This window comes from Anopheles cruzii, chromosome 2 (assembly GCF_943734635.1).
Source record: "Anopheles cruzii chromosome 2, idAnoCruzAS_RS32_06, whole genome shotgun sequence".
NCBI lineage: Eukaryota > Metazoa > Arthropoda > Insecta > Diptera > Culicidae > Anopheles > Anopheles cruzii.
In genome coordinates, this window is record NC_069144.1 from 8614663 (window position 1) to 8641543 (window position 26881).

General features: G+C 51.3%; 1 protein-coding gene across 1 annotated transcript in view; it reads left to right on the forward strand.

The window, feature by feature from the left end:
- Window positions 1-2881: 2881 nt before the first annotated feature.
- The window catches only part of LOC128277775 (ecdysone receptor-like), a 45422-nt gene continuing 21422 nt past the window's right edge, over window positions 2882-26881 (forward strand). Inside the window, exons 1-2 of the mRNA XM_053016297.1 lie at window positions 2882-3248; window positions 3360-3527. Of these exons, the coding sequence (XP_052872257.1) occupies window positions 2882-3248; window positions 3360-3527 (535 nt within the window). The remainder of the gene's footprint in view (window positions 3249-3359; window positions 3528-26881) is intronic.

A 26881-nucleotide genomic window follows, 5' to 3' on the forward strand; every position in this document is an offset into this window, starting at 1 on the left:
TTAGTGTAGGTTTGAACCGTAACCTTCAGGATCCAATTTAATTTCTTAACCCAAACTAATCCTGATTCTTCACCTCCAGGAGTTACCGGTAGAAGATGGCATTAAAAATAGTCGGATTAAACCGTTCTCTCCGAGAGCCACGCGGCGGCGTCTCCTGTCGGTTGAAACTTTGTGGGCCACACTTTGTGTTACAATCATCAAGTAGCGGCCGCAGCACCTTCAAACATCTTTCCGGATCCCTTTGTTGAACTTTACCCAACAACCCCGGTACTGGGGCGGGGGATGCGGGGCGGCACTGGCACTGGGGAGCCTCTGTTGTAAACCTTGGGATGGGGATCCGCTACGTGTCGCGCGATCGTCTATCTCTTATCGCTTATCAATGCTGCCATGGTTGGCCTAGTTTCGCGCTCCGCTTTTGTAAGCTCGCTGATAACGGGCCGAGGGAAACTCCCGCGGTAGTTGGGCGAGGGGGCGGCAGCAAAAGAGGAGGTCAAATACAACTCACGAAGGCGGCCAATTCGCGAAGGTATTAGTTAGAACATTGGGCACGTTTTTGGGAGGTGGTCCTCGCTTACGGTATTAAAAGTTTATCGAGTTTTCGGAGAGGAAAGTTTTCTTCGTTCAGCAATATTTACACACGGGGGAACGCAATCACTTGTCGCCACCGGAGTCCGGATTGGTGGACCAAAACAGGTACCTGTCTCGTCGGGCGGTTGGTTCCCTTCCTTGTTTGCTCTGTTTCTTTCTGTCCCGTCCCTTTTGCTTCCTTGAGACTTTTAAACACTTAACACTCTCCTCGCTTTCAAGAACTCCGAACTGTGCCTCTCGGTGCCTCTCGTTTCTCGATGCACCAGCCGCAGCGCAACAGAAGGGAATCGGCTCGCGTGGAATCAGGATAATGAACGATAACATCCCTACCACACATGGACCAGAACCATGCAGGGGGATGCAGAGCAAGAGAGAGAGAGAGCGCTAATGTAATGGTCTCCCACTGGGAAGGCAGCACCCCGAGGTCCCTCGAGATCTTCGCTCGGGCGCGCAGGGGACAGGGAACGCCGAAGACCGAAGAAACGCTAGCTCGCTCGCTCGCTGTGTGTCCTGCAGCGTTTCGGGTCAGAAAAGTGAAGGGAAATTCCAGCAAAACACACACACACACACACAGACATCGCTACTCTTTGGTCAGTTTGATCTGTTCGGAAAGTTCTCTCGTAGGCGCAGCAGCGTAAATGTCAGATCTCTTCTCCTTCTCGCGGGTGTTCGCGTCTCCGGAGTCCCCTTCGACACAGGTTGTTGTTATCTAATTTTGTTTCCTCTGGAATCTTCATCCCCGTTCTCGTCCGACCCAAATAACCAGCTCCGGGGACCTCTCCGTGGCACGCGAAGTCACGACGGTACCACCGACCGACCGGTTCCTGCTGAAGGTTCCCGAAGGTTTCTCCACACGAGTATGACATTCTCTGGCGTCGTGTGTGCATGATTATAGGAGCAAGTGGATCGCGCGCTATACATTGTTGACGAGCGAAGCTCGACTTTGTTTTATATTGGCCCGCAGCGCGGAGTCGTTGGTGATCGTGATAGAGTAGTCGCCAGTGACGGCGTACGGGGTGAAGCTGTTCCGCCGGACGGCTGCGGTTTGAAACCCCGTGTTTAAGCGGTTTAAAGAAAAGAAAAATGGCGATTTCGACTTAACAAGTAAAGAGCGTCGGAGGACTATAAAAATGTCTTTCTGGTGGGACCGGAAAGGTGTAGTGTATTATAAGCCCCTAAACCCTTCTGAAATCGTTAATACGGATCGCTGCAGACAACAAATGGTCAGAATAAGCCCAAAGACACACGCTACAAGTGTATTTTCATAGGGTTAGACCTGAGATATGTGCGGAACAGTTAAAATTTTCAAAACACACTCTGTGGAGTGGGAATGGAAACTTCAAACTTTGGACTCGCGGGCGGCGAAGGTCGCCAATGGATTTCTGTAATTTAATAGAATGATCTTTTTCCTCTTCCGGTGTGACCTCAACTTTCCAGTATAGTGTGCGATAGGAAGTGCCGCGCGGAGCAAAACAAATCATAAAACCTCTCTAGAGAAACACAGACACCAAGTGTTGTGACCAACCCAAGTGCGTGTAAGTTGGAGCAGGAAGAATCGGAGAGCTCACGTCCAGAGCGCCCACAGCATGAAACCGCTCAGCAGCAGGAAGTGTGGCAACAATCTGCTGACCGAAGACCGTGGCCTGCACCGTCGTCGTCACCACGGTCAGCCAGGTTCGTGCGTCCCTCGCGAGGCTCGCGGAACGATCCTCGCGTTGTGACGATCCTTCGAGAGAGGATCAATAGAAGGAAACACCACGGTACTTACAAAGGCCGCACGAACGGACACTCGGGGTGTTTCGTTGTGTGTGAGTGATCGATAGATATGGGGAAGTGAAGTGGCCCCGCCGTAGTACCTCCCAGTGATATCGTTAAAACGGCCCCCCAAAGTGGTGGTTTAGGTTGTTAAGTGAATTCTTTGGCCAGCAGAGCAGAGTGAAAGTGAGCTACTAAGAAGAAATCAATCAACGTGTATAGTGGAGTGGAGTGTTTATATTGTTGTTTCGAGTCGGGCCGGGAGGAGAAAGGATATGGCCATTGCCGCCGCTGGAGGATAGCGGGCGGTACCGGGAAGCAGCTCCCCGCACTGACGTTGTTCGCGCCAGTGTCTTGCCTCTGTTGCCTTCTTGCGCCAACGACGGCCTTTTTCACGCGCACACGCATCACCTCAACTTCTAGACCTCAACAATCGCGCATAGCACTTAGAGTACCTCAGAACGCGCTGACCTCAGAAGATTGTCTGTCACACAGGGTCACAAGGGACTAAACCGGCGGAGAGTCACCCGGATTCAAAATGATGAAACGCAGGTGGTCCAACAACGGGGGCTTCACGGCGCTGCGGATGCTGGACGAGAGCAGCTCGGAGGTGACGTCGTCGTCGGCGGCCCTGGTCATGTCGCCCGGCATGACCATGTCGCCGACGTCGCTCGGGTCGCCCGAGTACAACGACCTGGAGCTGTGGGGTGCGTACGACGAGAACGCCTACAACGGCCACAGTGTCCTGTCGAACGGGAACAATAATCTGGTGGCCGGTGTCGTGGGCCCCGGCGGCGGGCCCGGCGGTGGGTGCGGGGTGGCGGCCGTGGCCACCGCCAATCAGCTGCTGATGAACGGGATCATGCACGGCACCAACCAACTGAACGGCATGATGAACGGGATCGGCCTTGGGCCGGGTGGCGTCATTGGCGGTGGTCCGGGCGGTGGTCCCGGCATCGGCAACGGCATCGTCGGTGTCGGTGGTCCTGGTCCTGGTGGTGGTGGGATTGGCGGAGCTGGCGCCGGCGTCGGCCAGGCCAACCACCAGATCCAGCAGTTCGTCGGCAATCTGATCAGTGGCATGAACTCGCACTCCCAAACGATCATCCCGCCGCTGCCGTCGATCATCCAGAACACGATCATGAACACGCCGCGCAGCGAATCGGTCAACTCCATCTCGTCAGGTAAGCTGCTCGTCCTCAGTGAGTCACGTCACGCTGGGAGTTTGTTAAGCCATCGTCCCCAAGAAGAGAGACCTGCTCCGGCCGGGGCCGGGGAAATACCCAGGCCAGGCGCACGTATGTCACTTTCATTGACCTACTTTCCGGATCCGACGGCAGTTCCGTTTCAGCCTTGTGCGTCACTCCTCCGTGCTCCGTGCTGCTGATTAAGCATTCATGTGCGAACTCGACCTTCCGGTGCGGTCACAATGATGATCCCAGCGAAGGCCTCTGATAACACACCCGAATGGCTGTTTCGATCGGGACTGCTAGGGCTTCGACTTGGGTCACACCAAGATTTGAAGATTGTGTCCAAATTACTCCACCATGTCCGGATCGCGTTTGACAGGTGCTGGTGATGGTGAAGTCCTTCGGATCCTCCCACATTTCGGGGGGGGCAATTTAGGAAGATGACCATCACGCGCGCGCCATATGTTTCATTTTTTTGGCCTTCGCCACATTGTTGACCACAGATCACAAAAAATAGACCTTTTCTTCAATGCTCGGAATGCTTCTATAGAATGCCTACTTCATCACCCGGCCTGGCCCTGGAGAGCGCGAGAGAGAGAAGTTTACAAATTGCCCATAAATTATGTTGCCAATAGCGTGTCGTGTCGGTGCGTGCGTGCGTTAGCAACGTGATATGTCACGTTGGTGCGCGAGTCTGCTGTCGGCAGATCCACCGAGATCGCTCTTGACCTCAATCCTGGCCATGATGGCACTGGCTGATGGTGTTGGTGGACTGTGGACTTGGTGCACTTGGAAAAAATGGATCCGTTTGGCCTGACATGATGCTGTTGACACTCCGTGCTACTCATCACAACATTTGAACCAGTGTCGTCGTCGTGTTTTAGATTCTAATCGAAACACAACCGACATTGCCACACAGACACAGTGGCACGACTCGGCGCTCCACTCACATCTTGTGATGCCATCTTATGATCATTATTATTCTTACGGGAGAGAGAAAACGAGAGCGAAAGTTCCCCAGGGTTGGTGTAAAGGGTTCTCCCGCTCTCTCTCACCCTGTGGACCCTCGTTTTCTAGGTCACCAACCACCGGGGGCGGCCACTCTCGTGTGTCCACTATCACGCATACGATTATCTATATGGATCCCTCCCCCAGCACCGTCTTGCATCCTTTTCTCGCTCCGTTTCACGGTAACTCGCCGCAGGCTGCAAGATGCGACGGTCAGCTGCACAGAAAGAGTCACTTCCTTTGCCGCGCGGATCTTGTGGTGTTTACTTACTTGGCACCGAACCACGAAGACTCGGCCTGACAGAGCAGCTGCTCCGGCCCCAAACAGAGATGCTATTCGATCGCGTGTTGATAGACGTTCTAAAAATTCCGTTTCGCTGTCTCGAGCTGAGGCTGATGATAAAAACCAATCAAGAAAAGGCACTGCCGGAAGGGAAGAACTCGCAAAAACGGGGTTAATTAATCGGATTTACTAGGCTGGTTAATAAGTTTTGCGGTTCGATTAGAAAGGCACATTTTTATGGATTGAAATACACTTTACTATTCCGTATAGTTTCCCTGAACATCAATACACTTGTTCCATCGAGAGAACTTTTAGGTCTGGAAACAGATGGAAGTCGCTAGCTAGAAGTAGAAACAGAAACCAGTTCAGTCAAAATATTCCTTACAATGCCCAATGAGATACACACCTAGGCCTTCTATTAAGTCTCTTTCAGTCATTCGACGATTTTTCAATTCGATATCCTGTATTTTTTTTCTATGATTTCAGGTGTTGTGTCTGTTTTTGGACCTTTATAACGTGGATCGTCTTGAAGGCTAGTACGACCACGTTTAAACTCAGAAACACCCTTTTTAATCTACTAATTGAAGGCGAAGAGTCCTTATACACTTTCAACACTCAATTCTAAATTTTCCTTATTTTTTAAACCTTCCAAAAATAAAATTCAATCACTGCATGCATGAAACTTCACGTACGTTCATATGAAGAGGGTACCAACATAAAAAAATAAATTTAGGATAGCAGCAGCTCCTGTGGTTATTGAACTACAAAACTTATTGAACACCCTAGTAGTGCTGGGGGGGATTGTTTTTACTGTGGCCCGTCCCGTCCCGTTCGCTGATCGAAAGAACACAACTAACTCTATCGCCTTTCGGTTCGGTTAGTTCATCATATTTGTTTTTACTTTCTTCAGGCCGGGTCTTGCGGTTACCGAATCAATTCCATTCCCCGAAACCCGGAAGATGATTGTGTTTTTTTTGGTGGGGGGCCACCAATATGCCGATGCCCTTGCCTGGCGTGTATATCGGCTTCACACTATCTCCGCAAATAACAACAAATGTGTGGCTTTTATAGAGAGGGGTGATTTCATGCGTACAGCACCACCCTCGGGCCACGACCTTGCTAGCCTCTCTCTCGCCGCGGGGTGAGTAAACACGTTATCAGACATTCCGTGGCGGGCGACATGCGTGCGTGTGCGCGAGGCGCAGCTGGGCCACGACGCTTCGATCTTCTTATTCAGAAAATCATTGAATGAAATTGTTGCTAACATTTACTAAGTATTCGTCACGTTGGGAAGGGACTTCTCTCAATTCAGCTCAGCACGACGATATCATGCTCTCAGCACGGCCCGGCCCGGCCCCGAAATGAGGTTAACTTTGAACCAATTTGATTAAATGATTACCCTCATTGTGTTGCCGTTGTTTCACCCTTTCCCTGCGGTGTGTCGTCGATATCGCGTCGGGTTTTGTAGGTCATGTGCCGGTGGGACAATAAAGTAATCCGGCGACGCTCAAGGACGGCCCGTACATCCGTTCCATTTTTTTTTAATGATTTAGGACAGTTCCGCTTCCGATCCGCTTGCCTTCTGTTTATTAACTTTTCCTATGGAAGGTCTCCTAAGTCCAACACCAGCGCAGTGTTTCGCACTTATTGACAGCTCACAATGAGCCACTCCTCACATCAGCAGGGTCTAATCCCGGCATCGTTATCAGCAGGACGGCCAATGCAGAGCCAATCGTCCCATTTCTAGTCGCTAGGCGTTCATTCTGCACAAGTATTCGTGGGGCCACTCGCGCAACTCGCTCGCGAGTTTATGTTTTTATTCGCATTTTTCAAGGGCGCCCTGTAAACACACTCGGCTTCCACGGCGCGCGCCCCGTCACTCGCGTCACCGACCGCCATTTTTGTGATTATTATTCGATGGTCGTCGGCCCAAGTTTGATGGTTTCTCTCTCTCTCACTCTCTCTGGGGTTGGCATTTGTGGCGCCTCGGGCTGATAAAAACAATATCAACCCTCACCTAAGCCCCAGCGAGAGGGCCACCAAATTTTTGTAGCTGTCCTGCTATCAGCAAACGGAGAGAGGTAAAAACAAACGAACCTCTTACACACCGAACACAGCGAACGAGAGGCACGAAACAATAACAACAACAGGGCAGGGCGAATCACCCCCCAAAGTGTCATTCTCATTGACACTCGAAAATCGGCCGTGCTCAATTAGAATGGGTGGCAAGGCTCTCGAATGTGTGTGTGTTTGGTTTTGTGTGTCAAGGTCCGGCGACGGCGAAGGTCTTGCCCTTTTTTTGCTGCCGCTTTCCGCCGATTCGCGATACGGTTTTAGGGGTTTGGTTGCAGTACCGTTTGCTGCCAAATGGTCGCTTTAGTTGCATCATTTTGGCCGATTGCCCACAAACGATTTGGGTGGACCCTCTGAGCAGTGCAGCCCTCTCAGGTGCATGTAAAAGAACCGGGGTTGTTGGGTGGTGATTAATACGACGGGCAGGTTCACCTACCCGATGACTGATGTTCCTTCGTCCTGATGACAATTGTCTTTCGGAAGAAATCAATCTTTTGGACCAATCAGTTATTTTGTTTTCTTCAAACAACAACTAAAAGTTACTCAAAACTCACCAATCAAATGCAATGTTCCTTGCTGTTACTTTGCAATTAGAAAGATAAAAAGCAAGTCGTAAAATGAAACACATTTAAAACGAAAACTCACGAAATGACGCCTGCGCATTGGACAGACTGGATCAGTGAAGCAAAAAAATGAACCTAAAAACATGTCTTTCCAAACAACGCCACGCGCGATGGAGGAGCGGGTCGTCGAACTTTGGCCACCAATGGAACCATATGGGCGAGGATTAAGATTTGTTCCTGTTCCCGATTTATTTTTTCATCCCCTTTTTCATCTTCCATTTTTATCTCAACACATCTCCCGTCTCTCTCTGTGTCGCTCTCTGTATCTAAATCACGCGCTCACGTTGGTTGCAAAAATGCACACACAATCTCTAATGCACCACCTTTGCTTCCCTCCCGAAAGACGCATTTTTTGCCGAAAAGTTGAAATTTAAAAATACTCTCCCCAAGAAAACGCACCCCACAATGGGGGAAAGAGATGGCAGCTCATGCAACAGCCGGTGTGTGAGAGAGAGAGAAAGGGCGACTGCAGTGTGACTGCAAATGGGTGGTGTTGCTGTTGTTTTGCTACTAAAAGAAACAAAAAGCCAAAAAAAAGGTACCGAAGCGAAAGAGATGCAAGATCAATAGCAGGCCGGGCGCGCTTTTGGGTCAAGTTCGCGTTTTTTTGTAATAATATTTTACACACACACACACAAACGTAGTGCACGGCCTACTACACGCGAGACGGGCGGCGGCGGTCCATTACTTCATTTCGGCAATAAACGCGCAAAAAGGCGCTTCAAACGGCGACCGCCAGGGGGAGCCACACGCGCATTGTTTCTCTTTCGCGCGCGCGCTCTCTCTCTCCCTCTCTCGCTTAGCATAAACTCTAAAACCAAACCCCCCGAAAGAAGAAAAGAAAAAAAAACATTAAACACCATTTTTACGCTGATAAACATTCGTCGCCCGTCGTCGTCGTCGTCGTCTGTTGACCCAAAAGGAGGGTGGCGGCCGGCCGCCCGGGTGGGTGGTGATGTTTTTGCGTGGCCGAGGAGTGGGTGGTCGGTGGGTGGCGGGATGAATGGAAAGAGAGCGATCGTGCCGACTGCCGCTGCATGTGTGTGTCGGCGCGCGAGACACGACACGAGTTTGGCCTTGAAACAATTTTGCTACACACCACCCACCATCCACCAGCCCCCAACTCGATCGCAATGTCATCTGGGCGAAGCGGGCCCTCCCCTCGCTACTAGCCCCGGGCCCGGGTGGCCGACCAGCCGGCCGGCCGATTATCAAAGTTCGAGTTGAAATGGTTTTATTTTTTAAATTCATTTGCCAAACGGCTGCCGGCTGCTGCGGGCCACAACAAAACAACACACGCGGGCGATTTGGGTTGGGCCCCCGCGAGAGTGGCGAGTGTTTGTGTGTTGTTTCCTTTTCTTCTTCTACAACATTTGGCCAAGGTTTTTTGGGGGGCCACGCTCCAAAATGGTAGCGATCAGTCAGACAAAGGCAGAGAAAGGTAAAATGATCGTAAATGTTCAAGACTGTTTTAAGGATGTTAAGGAAAATGTCTTCCGACTCGGGGGTGCACGTTCCTCTTCTCGGCTTCGGAACCGCTTCTTATCAGCGACGAAGCGAACGGGTTTGACTGTTTTTTTTTTTTTGGGCGTCGTCGTGGTATCAATAGCCGAGCGAGAGGCGCCCCGACGCCGCAGAGATATGGATGGTCACGGCCACTTTTTTGTGTGTGGCCTCTGTCTACTGATTGCCGCCAGCGTGAAGAAGACAAGGAACAACATACTTGTAGCGCAGCGCAGACTGGGTCACCTCATTTTCGAGGGTTGTTTCAATCGTCAGCAAACCACCCTTCCGACCAAACCAAATAAAAAAGGGAATGCAATTCTCGATTAGCCGCGGTGAGCATCGCGATAATGTGGGCTTTATCGTCGCAGGAAGGGGGGCCCCGCACAGGTTTAAGTCAGGCTCTCCCTGGCCTGGCGGCGGTTGCGTTGGTTGACCTCTTTTTCGAAAATCACTTCGTAACGCCAGAAAGAAGAAAAAAAATTGTTAAATTCAACCTTTCCGACGATGCGCTACGCTACGCTCTGGCCGATGCTGCACGCGTGCGGCGTGCGTGCTGCCACCGATTTTCGTTAAAAATAAATATGCCCGCCGTGAGAACGCATGCACTCACACGACGGTGGCGGCCACGCCACTGCGGGTGCTGCACCATCCCATCCCAGCCCGCCCCCGGGAGCATATCGAGTAGGAAAGACTAGAAGGAACTTGTTCTACTTCTCGGCCTGAGTTGAGTGTGGCAACAGCGAAAGTAGATTGAGAGCAACACCACCAGAGCGCGTCTGCGTTCGTCTGTCTTGTCCGTTTCGGTGTTTTTGGTGTGTGTCCTATTTTTTTTGGGGCGAAGGCGAAAGGAAAATCGACGTACACGTAATCTTGAACCGCGCTGCTCTTGGTCGTCGATACTCGCGGTGGACACTGATTGATGTAGTTCACTTCCCTTGAGCTGTGCAGTGTTTATCGGATGCTTTATGAAATATTTTTCGTATTTTTTTACTTATCTCTAGAGAACAGCATATTTTTCTCTAAGCGTTGCATACTTTACTTGTCTGTTTTACAACTTTTGTGGTCGATTTTTCTTGCTCTATGTTTAACATCTGTTCTACTTTTGTTTCTATCTTGGAGAATATTATATTTCTTCATTTTATTCTTTAATTTCCATTCCATTTAAGGATTTATGGTTTTCCTGCAAGTTTTCCATCTTTTTCTGTATTTCATTCAGACCCATTCATCGTTTTTTCTCGACGATTGTGTTTATCATTCGAACACACATTTTTGAAATCACATAGTACGATGTTAACCCAATGGTGATGGTGCCTTCTAAATCGACCGGTGGTATGTGATCCTTCCGGGAATTCTTTCCAACTTCTCGAAGGAATGTGTTTAGTGGACTAGAGCTGCGCTTCACGGACGGAAGGTAGGAAATCAGGGCTCGCGTTTCTTAATTGATGCGACCGCCTGGCCTGCCCCTGGTGTGGGTAAAAATAGGTCAAGCCCTTTTCCGGGACTGCTGCACGGCACGGCGATCGCTACTCGAACGGGTGCTGCGCGCGTATAGACACGTGAACGATCTCTCACTTTGCGCCTGCGTTAGAACAGAGAGACGACGCCGATATGTTACGCGATGACTGTGAGAATATTCAAAATAAAAGAAGAGGAAACGGATGGATGGCTTTTGGTGAACAGCAGCAGGAAAGGGATCGTAAATTGAGCAGCGTGTGCATAATGCATGTGCCCTGCCTGAATGCATCAATTTCAGCGGCTGCTGCGATGCTGCGCGATGACGAAATCGTTTTCTCACTCGCCGCGAACAACGAGACCGACCGGCCGACTTCTAGCCCATCGTTCTAGAACACACCGCGCCGTGTAATAGAGAAATGAAACTGTGTGTGTGTGTCGAAAGAGAGAGACAGAGAGAGCGGCTCTGGTGCGGTTTTCTATTTTTATGCTGTTTACTAACCGCCGGATGCGGTATGGAAACCGTCGTCGCGGTTCGGCTTTTACCGCGCGTCACGGGCGCAGAGGGGACCATGCCACGAGCAGAGTGATGAATCTGACACTCTCTCTGTCTCTCGCCGCCCGGTTTTACTTTCTCACTCCCTCTTGCTTTCGATCGAGCAGCTCGGCTATCGCACTAGATCATCGACGACTAATTGCGGCGGTCGGTCGGATGTACTCGAAAGCCTCCGGTATAGTTCAATGTTTATGTGATAAACATGGCAAAGTTGCAACGCCTTTGTGAGGTTTTAATTGATCACACTGTGGAGGTCTGCTAGGTCAAGATCTCAATCTCAGAGCTACATCTAAGCCATCTAAGGAATGCGTTGACGTGAGATGGTGTTCTGACCATGACGAGATAATAGGAAATCGTCTCTCTAGAGCATCCACACACTCTGGCAGGACCAGCTTAGTTGGCCCCAGGAAAAATCAAAATGGCTGTGGTGAAAGACCAACAACGAACGTGTCAGTGTCGACGGTGACAGACGTTCTCCGTTTTTGACAGATCGCCAGCAGCAGCAGCGAGCGTACCGCTTCCGTCACATGCATCGTCGGACCGTCTAGCGCTGTGCGCAGAGGTCGTTAAACCAAAAATACTACCTCTCCTGCAATTGCTGCTGCAGCCGAATGTGTGCCTCTCCGGGTCTTGGCAACCGAGGCAACGAGTCTAGCGAGGTGGCAAAACTGTCGGTTGGATGATAAAAAGTAAACACCAACCACTGGCTGACTGGCTGAACGTCTAAGATCTACTCTGCCTAGGTCTCGAAGCCTTATAGTTGTTGTATGAGGTCGGGTTTCGCTATGGTTTCGCGAATCGCGTGACGATGTAGGGCAGCCTTGAACTAGTAATTAGACACCTCTGGGCGGTGAACAAACTATTGTAAGATGTTCTGCGGTTCCTACAGAGTTTGAGTCTTATCATCACCTGCCCCAGCTCAAGTCGGAGCTCTAATTTCATGTCGAAATTAAAGTCCGGACCGGACCGGACGTAGTCTCCAGGACCTTTTCTGAACCAATTACTTCTCTGGCTACAAGTCGCCTGCTGGTCGTGTGATAGTTGCTCTCACTTAAGCCACAAGAAGAGATTTGATTGATGAATGCACACGCTGTGGCAACTCAACTGGGAAGTGATTTCTCACCCGTGGTGGTGGCGGTCCATGCGGACTTTGTTGAAAGACAGACAAGAAGCTTGACGCAGGAGGAAGGTGATGGAGTTTTTCCCTAGAAGCCGGCCTAACGACCCGCCCAAGTACTGTTATTATTCCAATCAATATTCGGCTGCGGCCAGGCCAGGCGGAGAAAAGAACTATTGGAATTGCGTCACTCTCGGAAGTGTTTGCTGGAGTCTGCGTGCGGACGACGATGGGGACGCGAAGAACCGGCCGGCCGGCCGGCCTTTCAGCGAGGAGGTTAGTGGGTTGTTTGTGCGATTAATGTGCCGGGTGAGTGGCTACCGAGTGTGCCTGTGTGACCGGCGACAGAAGGTAAAGAGCGTGAAATCGTAATCTTTCGTCGTCGAGCCGGTCTTCGAGGGCTGACTTTTGTCTGCTGAAACTGCTGGCGTCCATTATGAGCTGCTCCTTCACTGTTAAGAGTGCGGTATTGTGTGGCTTGCGGCTATCATTAATCATCCCGGAACCGAATGACACTCACCGACACTGCCCATGCTATGGCCGTGGTCAGCGTGGATTTGGATGGATTTTTGTAACAGTTTTGAAGTCTCCTACCAGATATTGCAGAAGAGGAGTGTCCACTGTATCCAAGGTATCCAAAAATGGTCTTGTATGGACCAACTTCTTCGGCAAGTCAAGGTCTCCGACGCCTAATCTAGGATGTACGTAAAACTTGGCATCTCAATTGAACTTTGGGACCCATTGCTTCGAAGTCGACTCGACACAAGAGACGACTTTAGCTCTCCGTCGTGTCAGTAGTTACAAATTATTTTTTCTCTCAACGAGTAACAGTTGTATAAGCATGTCAGCTGTCAAAACTGCCGAATGATGACGCGCGTTGAAAGAGAATCCCATACGCCATTCTGCGCCAGCTCGAACCGGGAGGTGATGGCCTCCTTCCGTCGGAAGGCTTTCCCTCTCGAACTGGGCGCCCGTGATCTAGCCCAGGGCCCCCCGTTCCTGCCCCGAAGTGGAACATCAAACCTGGCTTTGGTGGTGCCCCTGCAATGCGATCTTTTTGGGGTCACAGTTAGGGCCTTCCGAGCGGGGCACGGGTTTGTCACATGTCCATCAGCTACACACGGATCGGGTGAGGTTCGTTCCACATCTCCCGGTCCTAGATTTGGCACGACCGGCCACCGGCCGGTGGCCAATATCTGTTTTAACATTTTGCGTCGCTTTCCCCACGCACCATTTCAACTTCGCGCGCGCCACATCTATGTCAACATCCCCATCGTCCCCCCGGGTTGTCCTCTCTCCCAAGCGGGGTTCAGTGTGGAAAAATCAATTACTTATACCAAAAATAAATTTCCCCGGCTACCCGCGGGGAAAAGTTGGCGGCTCTGGTGCGTTGGGACACACTTCTACAGCTTCTCGTGGTGGTCACACAGCATTCGGTTGGCGGCAGGAATCGGGAGCGAGAAGTGCGTTACCAAGCGTCTTTCAATACACGAAGGATCGCGTTTGCGAAGGAATGGTACGCGGGTATTGACATGACATCTCGAAGGGGCGGGAAGCGTGCTTCGCCAGGACAATTGACGGTTTCCGCGGTTGAAGAAGTACATCTGTGCGGAAGAAATCATCGATGATGGTCGGTCGGCTTCGAAGACCTTTTGCGAGCTTCTAATTAAAAAATTAAAAAATTAAACTCGGTCACATCCGAAAGGACTTAGTTTGTGTTGCCCAACGAAGATAATAAACTATCGATTGTTTCCTATTTCGCTCATGCCACTTTCAATATGTTTTAGTTATAGTGACCCCTTTGCTTGACATATTCTTTACTAACTTATCTTTCTTAATTACTTTTGCAGGTAAGCTTCTGAAAGAGGCAGAGAGACAATATGGGGATCCCAAGTCTGGACGAACGGAACCATAAGTATTAAAGCCTTTCTGGCAGTTTCTATTAAATGTGTTGAATAACTGTTAAACCCGATTAAGGCCGATTTTGGTCAAACGTTTACCTATCCGTTTATTTCCTCAAATTGACCTAAACTTTTCCTCAACCATCATTTGCTCGACTCTAACCGGAATGACGCGCTGCAGCGGTTTGTTGTGTACGTTGTTAATTCGGTTTCGGGTTTCTAACAAATGGCGGACACACGCATGACCGTCTCGGGCTAAAAAGAATCCCTGGCTATGGGCCTCTTTTGTGTGTCAGATGTAAACGGCTTTTAAGCTCGAACTGTTGACTTTTCACGACGCGAACGTGTCACGCCGTCGGCGCTCCGGGAACCCCGTCTTCCCATGTTTTTATATCACCGCAAAACTACCGCCCCGCGCAACGAGGGCGCACTACCCGTGGAACTGCGGAGCGGGCCTATCTCTGACCCAATTATCGGGTGCGACATTGAACCCACCCTACCGACCACCATGTACAAGGTCACCGGCGCGGACACCTATGCGAGGACCACCGACGACCATACCGGCCGTCGTCCGGGTGATGCTGTCAACGGTGACGACAATCAGCCATCGCTTAATGACTTAAATGTCAAACCATCGGCGGCGGCAGCGGGGCATGTGTTGTTGTTTTTTCCCGAATAGACCCAGCGCCGCCAGCCAAAGCCATGGTTACCAAGATGGCAATCTATTTCCCATTCAAAAAGCCGAAGTGGACCTAGCAGCAGTTGGTCCACTGGGAAACACTATACGCGAGCTCGATCAATCGAAGGATAAAAACTCCGATTTTGGGTCCCAAATTCGCCTAGACACAGAGAGAGCGAGTCGTCCGTAAAGTTCGTACATCAAACGAAACACGACACCCGCGAACACACCGAGAACTTCCAGGAACTTCCTCTCGTCGAATAGGATGTCCAGAAGAAGTTACTTCCTTCGCCAGAATAGACTTCCAAGAAGCTTCGTGTGAACCTTCTTGCGGTCGTTTCTATTTGCCTTTGGCGACCATCGCTGGCGTTGATCGAAACTAATAATCTGTCGAACTTCTTCGCATAAGTCGACCGACTCTGGCCGACTCTTTAACGTCCGCAAACTTTCATCGTCACCGTCGCCGTGATTTACTTTCCCTTTTCGCGACTTTTTCTGGGTTCGTCCCGGGAGCGAAAGTGTGACGAGCGGGGTCCGTCTTTTGGACGTCCGGTCTACAAAAGTAAACCACCCGGCAATGGGTCGCAATTTGTGGGCTCTCGGTGTCTCTGGTTGAACCTGAACCAGTTCCTGGACTTTATCCAGTACCGCCAACCGGCGGTTGGCCATATGTTGGTCTGGGCCATGCTATGTGAGGAATATCTGATATGGCCGGGTAGCCAACGAAGGAGTTGGCCATTTCACTTTCAAGCCTCTAGGAGCCGGTCTCACCCCGTTCGACTCACCTTCGGGGCCCATTCCCTTTCATTTACGGCGGCGGGCGCACACTTTCTCCGGCGGCCAAAAACGTGTTTTCTTGGCTGCCATTTTCGGGAGTCACCGGTTTTGGGGTCGTGATTCTTCGGGCGCGCCGGCCGGTCTGATGTTCAACTTTCGCCGCTGCACGGCCAATTTTGGACTCGCCTTTCGCCGAGCGGCGAATGAAGATGCTCCTGCTGAAGTTGAAGCCTTTTGTGGACAGCAGCTGATCGATCGCTCTACATCAGGTGATCGTTTCATATTAGATCGGAAAACCTGAACTGGTATGGCCGCTAAAGTCGAGCGAAGCCTTCACTCAACGACCCGTCCGAGATAACGAGCTCAAGATTTCGGTGTACCGAAAGTGTGTCGCCCGATCCGTCTCCTAACCCTGAACGCGCTCTGATGTGGGGTTTAGCCAACAGCTGAGGTGCCTAAGCCCGTTTCTTGACAGGCCCCACCAGTGCCTCTCAGTGACACCTTTCGCGCCGCGACCGACCCCGAGCCGAAGCATGAATGGTGGCGTGTGAGACTCCGAGCTGTGAACTTCGTAGCTCTCTCGCTCCCTCTTTGGGTCACCGATGCCGCCGCCGCCGCCGCCGCCGCCGCCGATCTAAACCGAGAGTTGTCTGTTGACCTACTTTTTTTTAGAAACATGGGCGCGCGCGGGTCCGCGTGAATGTGTTTCACGATCACGATCACCACGAACTCGGCAGAGGACACGCGCGCGCGCGCGCAAAAATTTAATGAAATTCGACGAAACTCCGCCACCACCAGCTACCCAACACACAAGCACACGGCCCGTCCCCCAGAAATGAGGCCAAACACGGTGTAAGAAAGTGAAAGGGCCAATGCGATGGGAGAAAGTGGTGTTAGAGATTAGTTTGGGATCTGCGAAAAAATGGCCCCGCGGCCGACCGCTCTCCCGCCCGCCCGGGCTAGCCGGTGAAAGTGGTGCGTGCGGGTTATGTTGAGCTTTGGAAACGGCAAAAAGAAGAGAAAGAGAGAGAAAGAGCGCAGAAGAAACTCCGCTGTTTACCTTTTTCACTTTCACTCACGTGGCGGGATTTTGTAAGCGTTTGTTTTGCAACTCTTTCGTTTCGTCTTGCTCAATCTTTACCTTATTCTGCCCTGTGATACTTTATAGTTTGTATGTTTTACTGTTTGTATGATGCTTTTTCTTGTTTTGCATCGTTTTACTACACACTTTTGCTGCTGTTTTTACATTCGTTCCACTCGGAAGGTGCCCTTCAACGCTTTGATGGATGGCAGCACCAAGTTGAATGGAAACCGTTTGTTTGAAGCATTTCCATGGCTTCTAATCGACGGGCGCGTCCCGTGCCCTTGAACCAAATCAACCTCCCCTACTGCTACTGTTGCTTTCGGCGCGTCGTTGCACCTTCTCCAAAGTGGGGCGCTCGGGCGAGGTATTTAAATTTACAAAAAGGTGCAAATGTTGCCGGCTGTCGCCCGCCGTGGGACCGCCATCCGTTTCTATTTTTGAAACGAAATTAAAACGGTGCAATTTAGTTTAACATAATACACGGACCGGCGTGAGGCGGACCCCACATCATTGGCGAGTATGCAAATGGCCCCGGGGGGGCCCGGAATTTGCAAGCGGCATTGGAAATTGGCAAGGATTTGGTTGCAGACCAAAGGTTTTTTTTTGGTATTGGGGAGAGATTTTTAAATATTCACAAGACACGCCAGCATTTCATAATGTCACTTGCTGGAGTGTTTTTCAATATTCATATCGCCGCGCCGGATCGAACGGATTAAATTATTTTAGCCACTTTTCGATTAACGGCAACCTGTGGCTCGCGCACCCCGATCCAAATGTCAAACCCACGGAGAAAGACCTTTACCGGGGTGACAAACCGACCACGCGCAACATAACACTTTCCGATCGGCCACCTCCGGGGGGATTACATAAACTTTCCTCGATCGAAACTAAAGTCGAGATTAAAACCGGGGGATTTAAGGTACTTCTTTGCCAAAATCCCCTCCAGGCCGGATTTGAGGGCCGTTTTCTTGCGGCCACTTCTTCCTATCGTCACATTAGCACGACCCGGGGTCGCCTGTTGACTGAAAAGAAATCATTAATATTCCATAAACGAACCCAGCGGGGACGATTGACAGAGAGGGCCCTGACCAGACACAGCCGTGCGGTGGTGTCGCCTCAAGGGTCCAGACACTTTCGTTTTCGGCGGGCTCTCGAGTGTGTGAGCTCTTCACCTCGCGCCTTTCGTTCGCGCGCATTGTCTTTCGTGGGCTTAATGCTTTGAACTCGCGGTTTTATTTTTTCGTCGTCGTCGTCGTCGGGAAGATGGGTTGCATAAAACCACCCTCCTCTGCACTTAGCCCCGGGCGGCGGGCAGGAGGGTGGTGTGTCGCGCGCCTATGACCTGAATTAAGCCGACCGCCCGGCTGCTGGCCTTTTGCTTGGCCTCGATTGGTGCTCCGTGCTCGCCGTGTGAATGTCAGGCAGGCCGGCCGGCTCCGGTTGGTTGTGGTTGAAGTATTTTCCCCTTATAAGGGCAATCCGCCGGCGATGACGCGCGCGCGCGCGCCCGTCACGTCGTCAGCATGATGCAGAACCGGAGATGACCTTCTTTTCCGATGTCCATAAACCGTGATGTGGATCGATCGCAATTCGTGGCGGACCTAATTCCGGATGCCGTGGCGGGGGAAGCGTGTGTCCTCAATCGGGCTCCCGAAAATTACTGCGAGAAGGATCACCACGCATTATGCGCTACGCAGGACACGACCAAGATGCTGAGCGCTCCACACACACACACTGAATGGGGAACTGATTAATGAGGTCATTCGGGGTGGTTTTGCTTCCTTTTGCGGACTAATGAGGTGACAAAGCCGAGCTTCTCATAAGAAGGGCCCTCTCGGGCCGGGGTGTCCTAGATTGTTTTGTGTGTTTTCGGTACATCATGCTGCGCTCCAAGGCGACAAAAACAAAACCGGTAGGCTCGAGAGGTCTTGAAGACGTCATCGAATGGTGAGTCTAAGTGAAAGTGTTACCCAGGGAAACAATAGGTCTGAAGGGTATAGGATATATTATAAACGACGCGGTAATTGTTGGCTCTACTAAATTCACTCTCGCGCCCAAGTGAGAGTATTTTTTCTCATCCACAACTTGATGAGGCATCAATCATCGTTAAAGGAGGTCAAGACCGACGATTTGACATCTTACTTCAAACTCACGACTCCACAAAACACTGCGCTCACCACAAAGAAGAAGGAGTGCCCAGACCCATATGGCAGACAAAGAAAAGTCTTTCATTTTTGCCAGAAACCTTTACCAAATCGCGCTCCGTCTGCGCACCGTCATCGGTGACACAGTTTCCTTCCGATCGGATGTGCAGGAGTCTGACGTCTTTGTTAGCTTTGCACAAGAACTTGGCCTGGCGAATGGATTCGATGTTTTATTGCTCTTTTAGCTCGAAAGTCGCGATCGGCCCGGTTGCAGCTGTAAATGTCAGACTTCAGGCGGATCGAAAGATGTTTACACTTTTGTGTTGTTTTGTTTTCACTATTTTACTCTACTGACGGTGTCGAATGGTGTTATTCGCCGAGGTATGGCCTTTTTTTGTTTTCTAAATAATATTATTGTTGTTCCAAAGAGACTTTTTCTCCTTTGATCACGACGTTAATCGCACTCTGGTCACAAAAGATCGTCGCCATGTTCTATTTTGTGGACTCCTTTTGTGAACGATCTCTTGGCCCACATCAGGCGGGGATTATATGTGCCGCCGCGCGAGGTGTGCAGTGCCATAAAATGCGTTCCTTTGTCTGGCCGTTGGTTGCAGATGCACCAAGATGTTTACTTTTATCACCCGGTAAGAGGTAGATGAGGTGTGCTCCACTGCCAGAGTGGCGATCGGTAACACATTAGTAACAAGAAAAGGTGCGCTGGCGGTGGTGAGTGCTTCCAGGAACCGGCGCAACAGACGCGCCGGTTATTAGCTCCAGAATGTGGGTCATCTGGTTTGTTTACTCCCTTTCCGATGGGCGGATTTTTTTGGGCAAAGTGAGCAGGGAGTGTCAGCCGCTTCCCGGAGATGAATGCTTTTGCGGTGTGTGTGTAAAAATCCATCAACCAATAGCCAAAGTGTACAAACAACATCATCTATTTTGTATCATCCCCACACACAAACAATAGCAGAACCTATTAACCAACCCACGCCACCGGTTTTGGGCGCGCTTCCTCCGTTGGTCATCGGCAGCAGCAAGACGTTCGGATGGCTTTAGCCCGTAGGTGGGAGCCGACAACAGAACCCTTGATTGACACACGGACCCCCCCCGGTCCACCTTCGAGTAGGTGTTGTTTGCCGCAACCCCTTTGGCGAAGAAGCTACTAACCGAGTGACGAAGTGTTTGATTTGGTAATAGGTTTTTTTTTCCTTTGCCGTGAGTTCCGTAAGGTATCGCATGACCCCCCGCCGGTCAGGTGGTTGTTAAACTTTACGACCAAGAAATTAAATTTCTCGCTAATAAGATACTGTGAAACCAACACCAATCCTTTTCGGACCAATAGAGCGCATTTTTCACATTGCCGCGTAGTTTGCGAACTTTACCGGCGAGCTTTTGGGGAAGCTCAATTTTATGGCCTAACCCAAATTGGGCGGTTTTCGCCGCCACAAGCTTTCGGTGCCGCCGATAGCGAGCGGCACGTGGGTATTAATGGGTTCCAATTAGCGAATGACCCTAGCGTCGGTGGTTGGCAATAACTTTTCATTATCGAAGTCCACGGCACACCAACATTAATCCCTTGATGTTTATAATAATGATCCTTCAGAAGTCGAAGAAGAATTTGCCGAAGTAAACATTCTGGTGACACTATCAGCCCCATTGTCTTTCTAAGCTACCTTTTTCGGTACCTTCCCCAGGAACAGTTTCTCGTGTTTTGCCTTTAAGAAATGATATTCATTCAGACACGCCTTAAAGAACCTCTCCGACGCCTTTTGACGCGCTCCGATTTAAACCGCCCAGCGGCGGACGCTTTTGGTTGAATCCCTAGCTCCTCTCTCGGACTAAGTAGAATAATTTATGCTTTACGTAAAAAATATATGAATAAATTGTGGATGCATCACCTCCGTGAGGAATAATTATCCGTCCACCCGTGTCGGATTGAGACCGCCGCCGTCGCCGCTGGCCGAACAAAGAAGCTCAATTCATCGCTATTTATTTAGCAGAAACCCCCGCGGTCGCGGGGCGTCTATACGCGAAATGGCGCATCCGCAACTTTTGCTTTCCACGGACGACGCTTTGGAGTAGCTGCCCGCGGCCCGGGCCACCGCCAGATTGGGCGCGCTTTAATGTGGGAACGTCATAAAAATCTTTCGACCGTAAAACGGATAAACATCACCCACAGACAGCAGCCGGTCACAATGGTCGTCATCGAAACCGACCCAAAGGTCCGAGGTTTGTGGTTCGAAGCAAAAAGTTGATCAGAATTGCAGAAGAGAACGCGGATTAAATAATTGCCTTCATTTCCTCGACGCGTCTTCATCGCACGGGACGCACCTTCTTCAAGAAAGTCTCGACTTAATAGCACCGCTCGATTGCGGCAGCAGCTGTCAACGGGTGTATTAATCATCGGCGACACCGCGACGCATTCCTAAACACCTCCGAAGGTGTGTGGAGTGACCCCGGTGGGTCTCTCCACAATCGTCGTTCCTTCTCGCAGAGGGTTTGTTACACAACCACTCAGCTGTCACCTGTCATGAAGCGATCCCCCCCTAGGAGGTGGGAAGAGCTGCGCTTATGCGCCTTCACCTTCTGGGCGCGCTTCCAGTCCGAACGGTGCCAGAATAGCTAATGAGCCCTAGTGTGTGCGAAGTCTGGCGAATTTAAAGTACGGACCCCCGCCCTGGTATGGGTTTTAAGTGACGGAGGGGCGCCCGATCAGATCCGATTCAGTCGTCCGATACGCCATAACGACTTTGCTAACGTGCGTGCCCGTTCCAAAATGCCGATACGCGTCAAAAGGTCCGGTCCGGCTAGGTCTCCCGAATTCGGTGTCCTGCCGTAAAAGCAGGCGCGGCTAGATTAAAACGTTCTGGCCGCGAACAACTCGCACTGGACCTGGCTGGAGTCCGGCTTTTTGCGTCGTAGCTTTGCCACGTCGCGCCCGGCTGGGGAGTGGTTATTCAAATCATGTCACATCCCGATCATCGTCAGCGTCGGGTGCTTTATTCAGCACTTTAAATTACGCACTAAGGCTGGCCACCGAAGGGTGGTTGGCTGTCCACCGAAAAGCATCCATCCAGCACATGTGCTTTCCGGGGGGAAGCTCGGGAATTGGAAATCGGGCTCCTGCCTATCGATCTCGCAGTCCTAGGATTGAGCGGTCCCCCTGGAGTCGCCATGTTCGTCGCCGCACAGCTCTTGACATTCACCCTTAACCCTGCCCTACACAACACTGCCCCCTTGCGTGCGGCGGCGGCGTTGAAAGGCGGAAAATTCTCGAAACGAAACTTTGTGACAGTTCCAAATGCCGACACCTCACTTGCGGCCTAGTAAAGGAGGAACAGCGCATTCTCTAGCCGTAGGTTTGCGTGTTTAAAGCGGTGCCGCGTTTTTTGGGTCAATAACCTCTGCTACCATATACGCTCCTCTAGGTACCGAGTGTGGATGTGTGTGTGTGTTTATAGGACCTAGGCCCAGGTGCCATTAAGAATCGTAATTACTAGCACCAACGATGTGTCGTGGTGACTTCTGACTTCAAACTGATTGAGTTCCAAGTCGGGTTGTGTGCAGCAATTGAGAGACGATGAGGTGCAATTTCTGGACGATTCTAAGAGCCTTGGTTTCGGTCCAAACCCCGACTGGTCCCCACTGGGTTAGTAGAGAGGCGGCTCGGCCTCGGCAACAGGCTCGTGGCGGTAATCAACCGAAAAGGCCGACTTGTTTGCTCATTTACTAGCCGGCAGCAGCATGTGTTGTTGGGGCCTCTACGCGTAGGCCACTAAACACTCATCAATCAATCATAGTGTGTCCACCGGTAGGCCGGCGGATCCTTCCAGGAGGAACACCGGCTCGGCTCATGACGAGGGAATTTCGGTTGGGGATTGGTGGTGGGAAATGCGGTCAGAGCCGAGGCCTAACAGGGGCCTATCGGGCCCACAAAAAAAACAACCAACTGCTGCCTGCCGACCACCATCGTGTGCGTAAGGACCCCGAGAACGGATCCATATCCTTGTGCTTTCGGGAGCGGGGTATAATTGTCGCTGCCGGATGCCGGAGCAGGGTAGCGAAGGAGGTGCGGTCCGCAACCCGGACCGGACGAGGACCCCCCGCCAATAAGGATTCCGTGTGCCCAGCATTTGCATGTGGAAAGTAGGACAACGGCGCGCTTCGTTTACCGTTTTGCGGTTGCTAGGAAACGAAACGCCTACTAGACTTCCGAGGCCTACCGGAGTGTGTAGTAGAGGCCTATGGTAAAAATTCCTTCTACTGACCACTACCTCGGACCCTGAACTATGACTGTGTGCGGTAGTGGAAAAGTGGAAACTCTCTTTCGAGTCTGGGGAAGGTATTTAAAATCTATTTTCTTGTAAAACTATTCACCGCACACGGCCATTCGCCGTCTAACTAGCCGTCAATTACACGCACCGAAACGGTTATCTGGGTTGAAGGTGAAAAATGGAGATGAAATGGAAACTCGAGAACTCGCGAGTAATTGGCCCGCCGCGTGCGGCTACCCCTCTAATCACGTCGGAAAAGCGAGGGCGATGAAAACTTGCGGACTGGTGAAGTGGAAAAGAAATTCACCGAAAGTGCGCAAGATCATCAAAGCCGTCGATTCGATCTTCGCCAATTAAACCCATTCGGTGTCATTACGCGGCCGAGTTGAGGGGCGAGTTGCGCTGCCGGTATTTTGTCGATTTTCTTGCGCTTTCAATTATCTTGCGCGTGTTCCGAGTCCTCCGGCGGCGGCGGCACTATCCTTCGACTTCGGAAAGCAATTGAAATGCTGTAGCTTGCGGCGGCGGAAATGGTTTGGCTTTGACCTCTCTCACTCACTCGCTCTCTTTATTCGGGGCGCCACCGACAATTGCAGGAAGTGGGCAGACTCCTTAACCTTCCGATGAACAACCGACGGGGGGGCAATTTTCATTCCGAAGCTAGCAATTGTTACTATTTGGGGTTCTTTTTTTGTTCAAATTTGATAATTAAAGTTGAAAAAAGCTAGCTGGTTTAGAATCATCTCTTCACATAAGCTTTGATTTAAGCGAAAAAGTTGCAAGGAAAGCTTTATATCCAAGAGAATGAGCTAATCAAACTAGAAAATACACTAAAAAAACATGTAACGTTTTTAGAAGTATCGAGAAAGAAAAGAAAGGAATAGATAAAAGATAATTAAATTTATCGATCTGTGCGAAAGGGCAAAATCGAAGCTCCCTTCAAGTATTACTTATATTATTTTTAAATAAAATATGAATGAACGCGTCAGATATGACGGGCATATGAGTCATACTCGCGGTCTCGCGGCTGAAGTCGCTTCTCTCTTTACACGACGAATGATCCAAAGATCAATAGCTTCTTCTATCAGCAAGGCACACAGAACCAAGGCACTACCAACCTACTTTTGACTATTTCTATTTAAACGATCAATTTCTCACACACGCACACCGGAGGCCGCCTTGGGGACGCACCCCGTTTATTTGCCGAACAGTTTGCCATTTCTGAAGCGCCGAGCCGAGGTAACATAAGACGCCACCGCTGCGAAAACAAATAAGAAAAGAAACATCCTAAAGAAAAGAAAGCACCGACCGACCGCTGCGGCTTGCGGGACACGGACTCTGCCTGTATTGACACTCTAATCACGATGCGTCGTCCGACGAGAGGTGCGAGACGTGATATGATGGCGAAGGCGGATCCTGTTACGGGAACAGAGCGCTCGCGCCCGATATGCGCGTATGGTGTCCTCTGCTTTGGTTAGCTAATTATTCAAATTAGTCACAATTTCCGGTTTCCGGGTCCGCCTCCGGGTCCGAAACCTCTGAAACCTGGTGGCGTTCGATGCGCACTACTTTCGATGAATTCTCTACGACGAACCCCTTTCATCAACGGTGACAGACGCCAATCACGGCGAAGGGCAGGTCCCCGAACAGCGAGGAAGGCCACACGGCCGTTTAAGGTCCCGTTTTATCAACAACATTACCGCGTTGCTGCCGGCACCCGTCGTCGGATCGAAAGAATGAAAACAAATAATCAATAACGGCCCATGGCCCGGCGTGTGGGACGCACCCGAGGCCGCCAACAACAACAACAAACGGAGGTCCATCCCTTGCAGGTCCCCCTCGCTCTCTCTTTGCCCTTGTGGGGGAAGTCCACGCAGACCTCCGCGGGGTCAACAAACGCCAGTTACACTACTTTAATCCTTCGCCTGTGGCCCACTCTGCCGAGAGGGTCTCGGGGTCTGGGGTTGGTTCCTCTCACTCTCTCTTTTGAGCGAAAGAGAGAGCGTTCTATGGAGAACCTCGGCGAAGAACACCTCGCTGTGGAGTTGGGAAAATATTTTAATTCCTTCGGCGGCCGGCCGGTTCAGGCAAAGGCCGTGCTTTTACGCACCGATGGAGAAGACAGATCAGAGACCGGACACCGGGGGGCGGGTGGGTCGTTTGGAACGATTTATTAGTGGCTTATATTACGCGCCCGCGAAGAGAGCTCCTCCGCCGTCCGCTCTGGACTCTATCCCAAGAATAGGCGCAAAACTAGATTTCTGTGGCAAGTTCCTGAGAGCCCGTTCTCAAGTCCATGGCCCGACTGCAGTGCGCGTTGCTGGTCTAGGCGAACTTGATTTTAATAAACAAAGAAAAAAGTAAACGAAACTACAACTTTTGCGCCCCTCTTCCGAAGAGCGGCGCATGTAGAACATGCTTGGCGCGCCAGCCCGCCCGGTTGGCCTTTTTACGTTGTGGGCTCCCCTCGCTCTGGATGTTAATCATCGAATCACGCTAGCAATTATGTACCGGGTTCGGGTTCGGGCTCGGGTACGGGGGAACCGAGATGGCGAAGAGCTGATAAATAGGCAAGAAGGCGAAGTAGAACTAGCGATTGTACACCGATCTGCCGCTCTAGGCCAGAAGTTCCAGAATGTTGTTCGTTCTGGAATCGAGGGGTCTCTCCTTGAGTAATTGTTTGCTGGTGGGGCGCCGGATAGAGAGAGAGCGAGATCGAAGGTACTGGAAGAGCACACCTCTCCCGGGGGGGTTTTAATAAGCTCCTAGTTCTCCCTCCGGGAGCACCGAGCAGAAGCTTTTGAGGGCTGCGGTTCGCAATTTTGCCGCGGGAGGTGGTGGTGTTCCTGGGGAGCACAAGTGAAGGTCTGCATCCGCCGTCGTTCAATAATAGATCTCTCTGGTCGTGGTGGTGGTGGCCGCGAAGAAACCGCGAGAAGAGAACGTCCATATGTGACGGGGACTTGAAGAATCCATGGCAAACAAGTCTCTCTGTTGGGGTGGTGGGGCACAGCACAGAGTGGGCCTGTGATGGCCTCATCAGAGGCTAGCGAGTCGAAAGCCAGCGGCGCGCAAAAGTCGAGTAGTATGTCGACGGCGCAAGGTAGGTGTGTGAAGAAACCTGTTTCGCGACCACCTCACCTCGGCCGGCAGAACCTGCTAAAGGCGAAAGAAGTCGAAGAGAGGCGACGCGGCGAGCTCTACTGGTAGTGGTGGCCATTTGCCGGTTGGACTACTATTTCGACACGCACGGGAGACCGCCTCCGATAGTTCGCCGCCAGAGGGAGCCCCTGCTGATGGTGTGCGAGATGTCCAACAAGCTGTGTGATGCTGTCATTTATCATCGTAGAGGTTCGCTCCGCAAGAGTGCGCTTCTGCCTAGCACCGATTCCCACCTAATTATCTAACAGGGCTAGTAGCTCCAGGTGTCCCAAATATACCCAAAACCTTCAGCTCCAATGTCTCTAGAACCTTCCCCATAAGCGAAGTATCCTAGCGAAGGCTGGTGACGTTCAGTTCGCGAAGGACCTCTTGACTTGCGGGCCTTCCCTCCATAAAACACGGGAGAGAGAGGGAGGTTCCGCGGGTGGCTCTGAAGCCACGACTCGCTGGCGGCGGCGGCGGCGGCGCCGTCGGAGTCTAGTTTTCGTTTTCTTTTCGCTTTCGCGTCCGCGGACGCAAATGGCGCGCGGAGGTCGAGAGGAAGTAATCATGGACCCCGCACCGCACGCCCTCCGGCAGGCCCTGGGACCAGCCATGAAGTGTACAGCTCGCTGAAGATGGCAAAAGTCGGTATACGGGTTTCGAGCGTAGTTGGTTAGTGGAATAATGCGATACATCGCGCGCGCGCGCGAGAGTACATTTCCGCGTG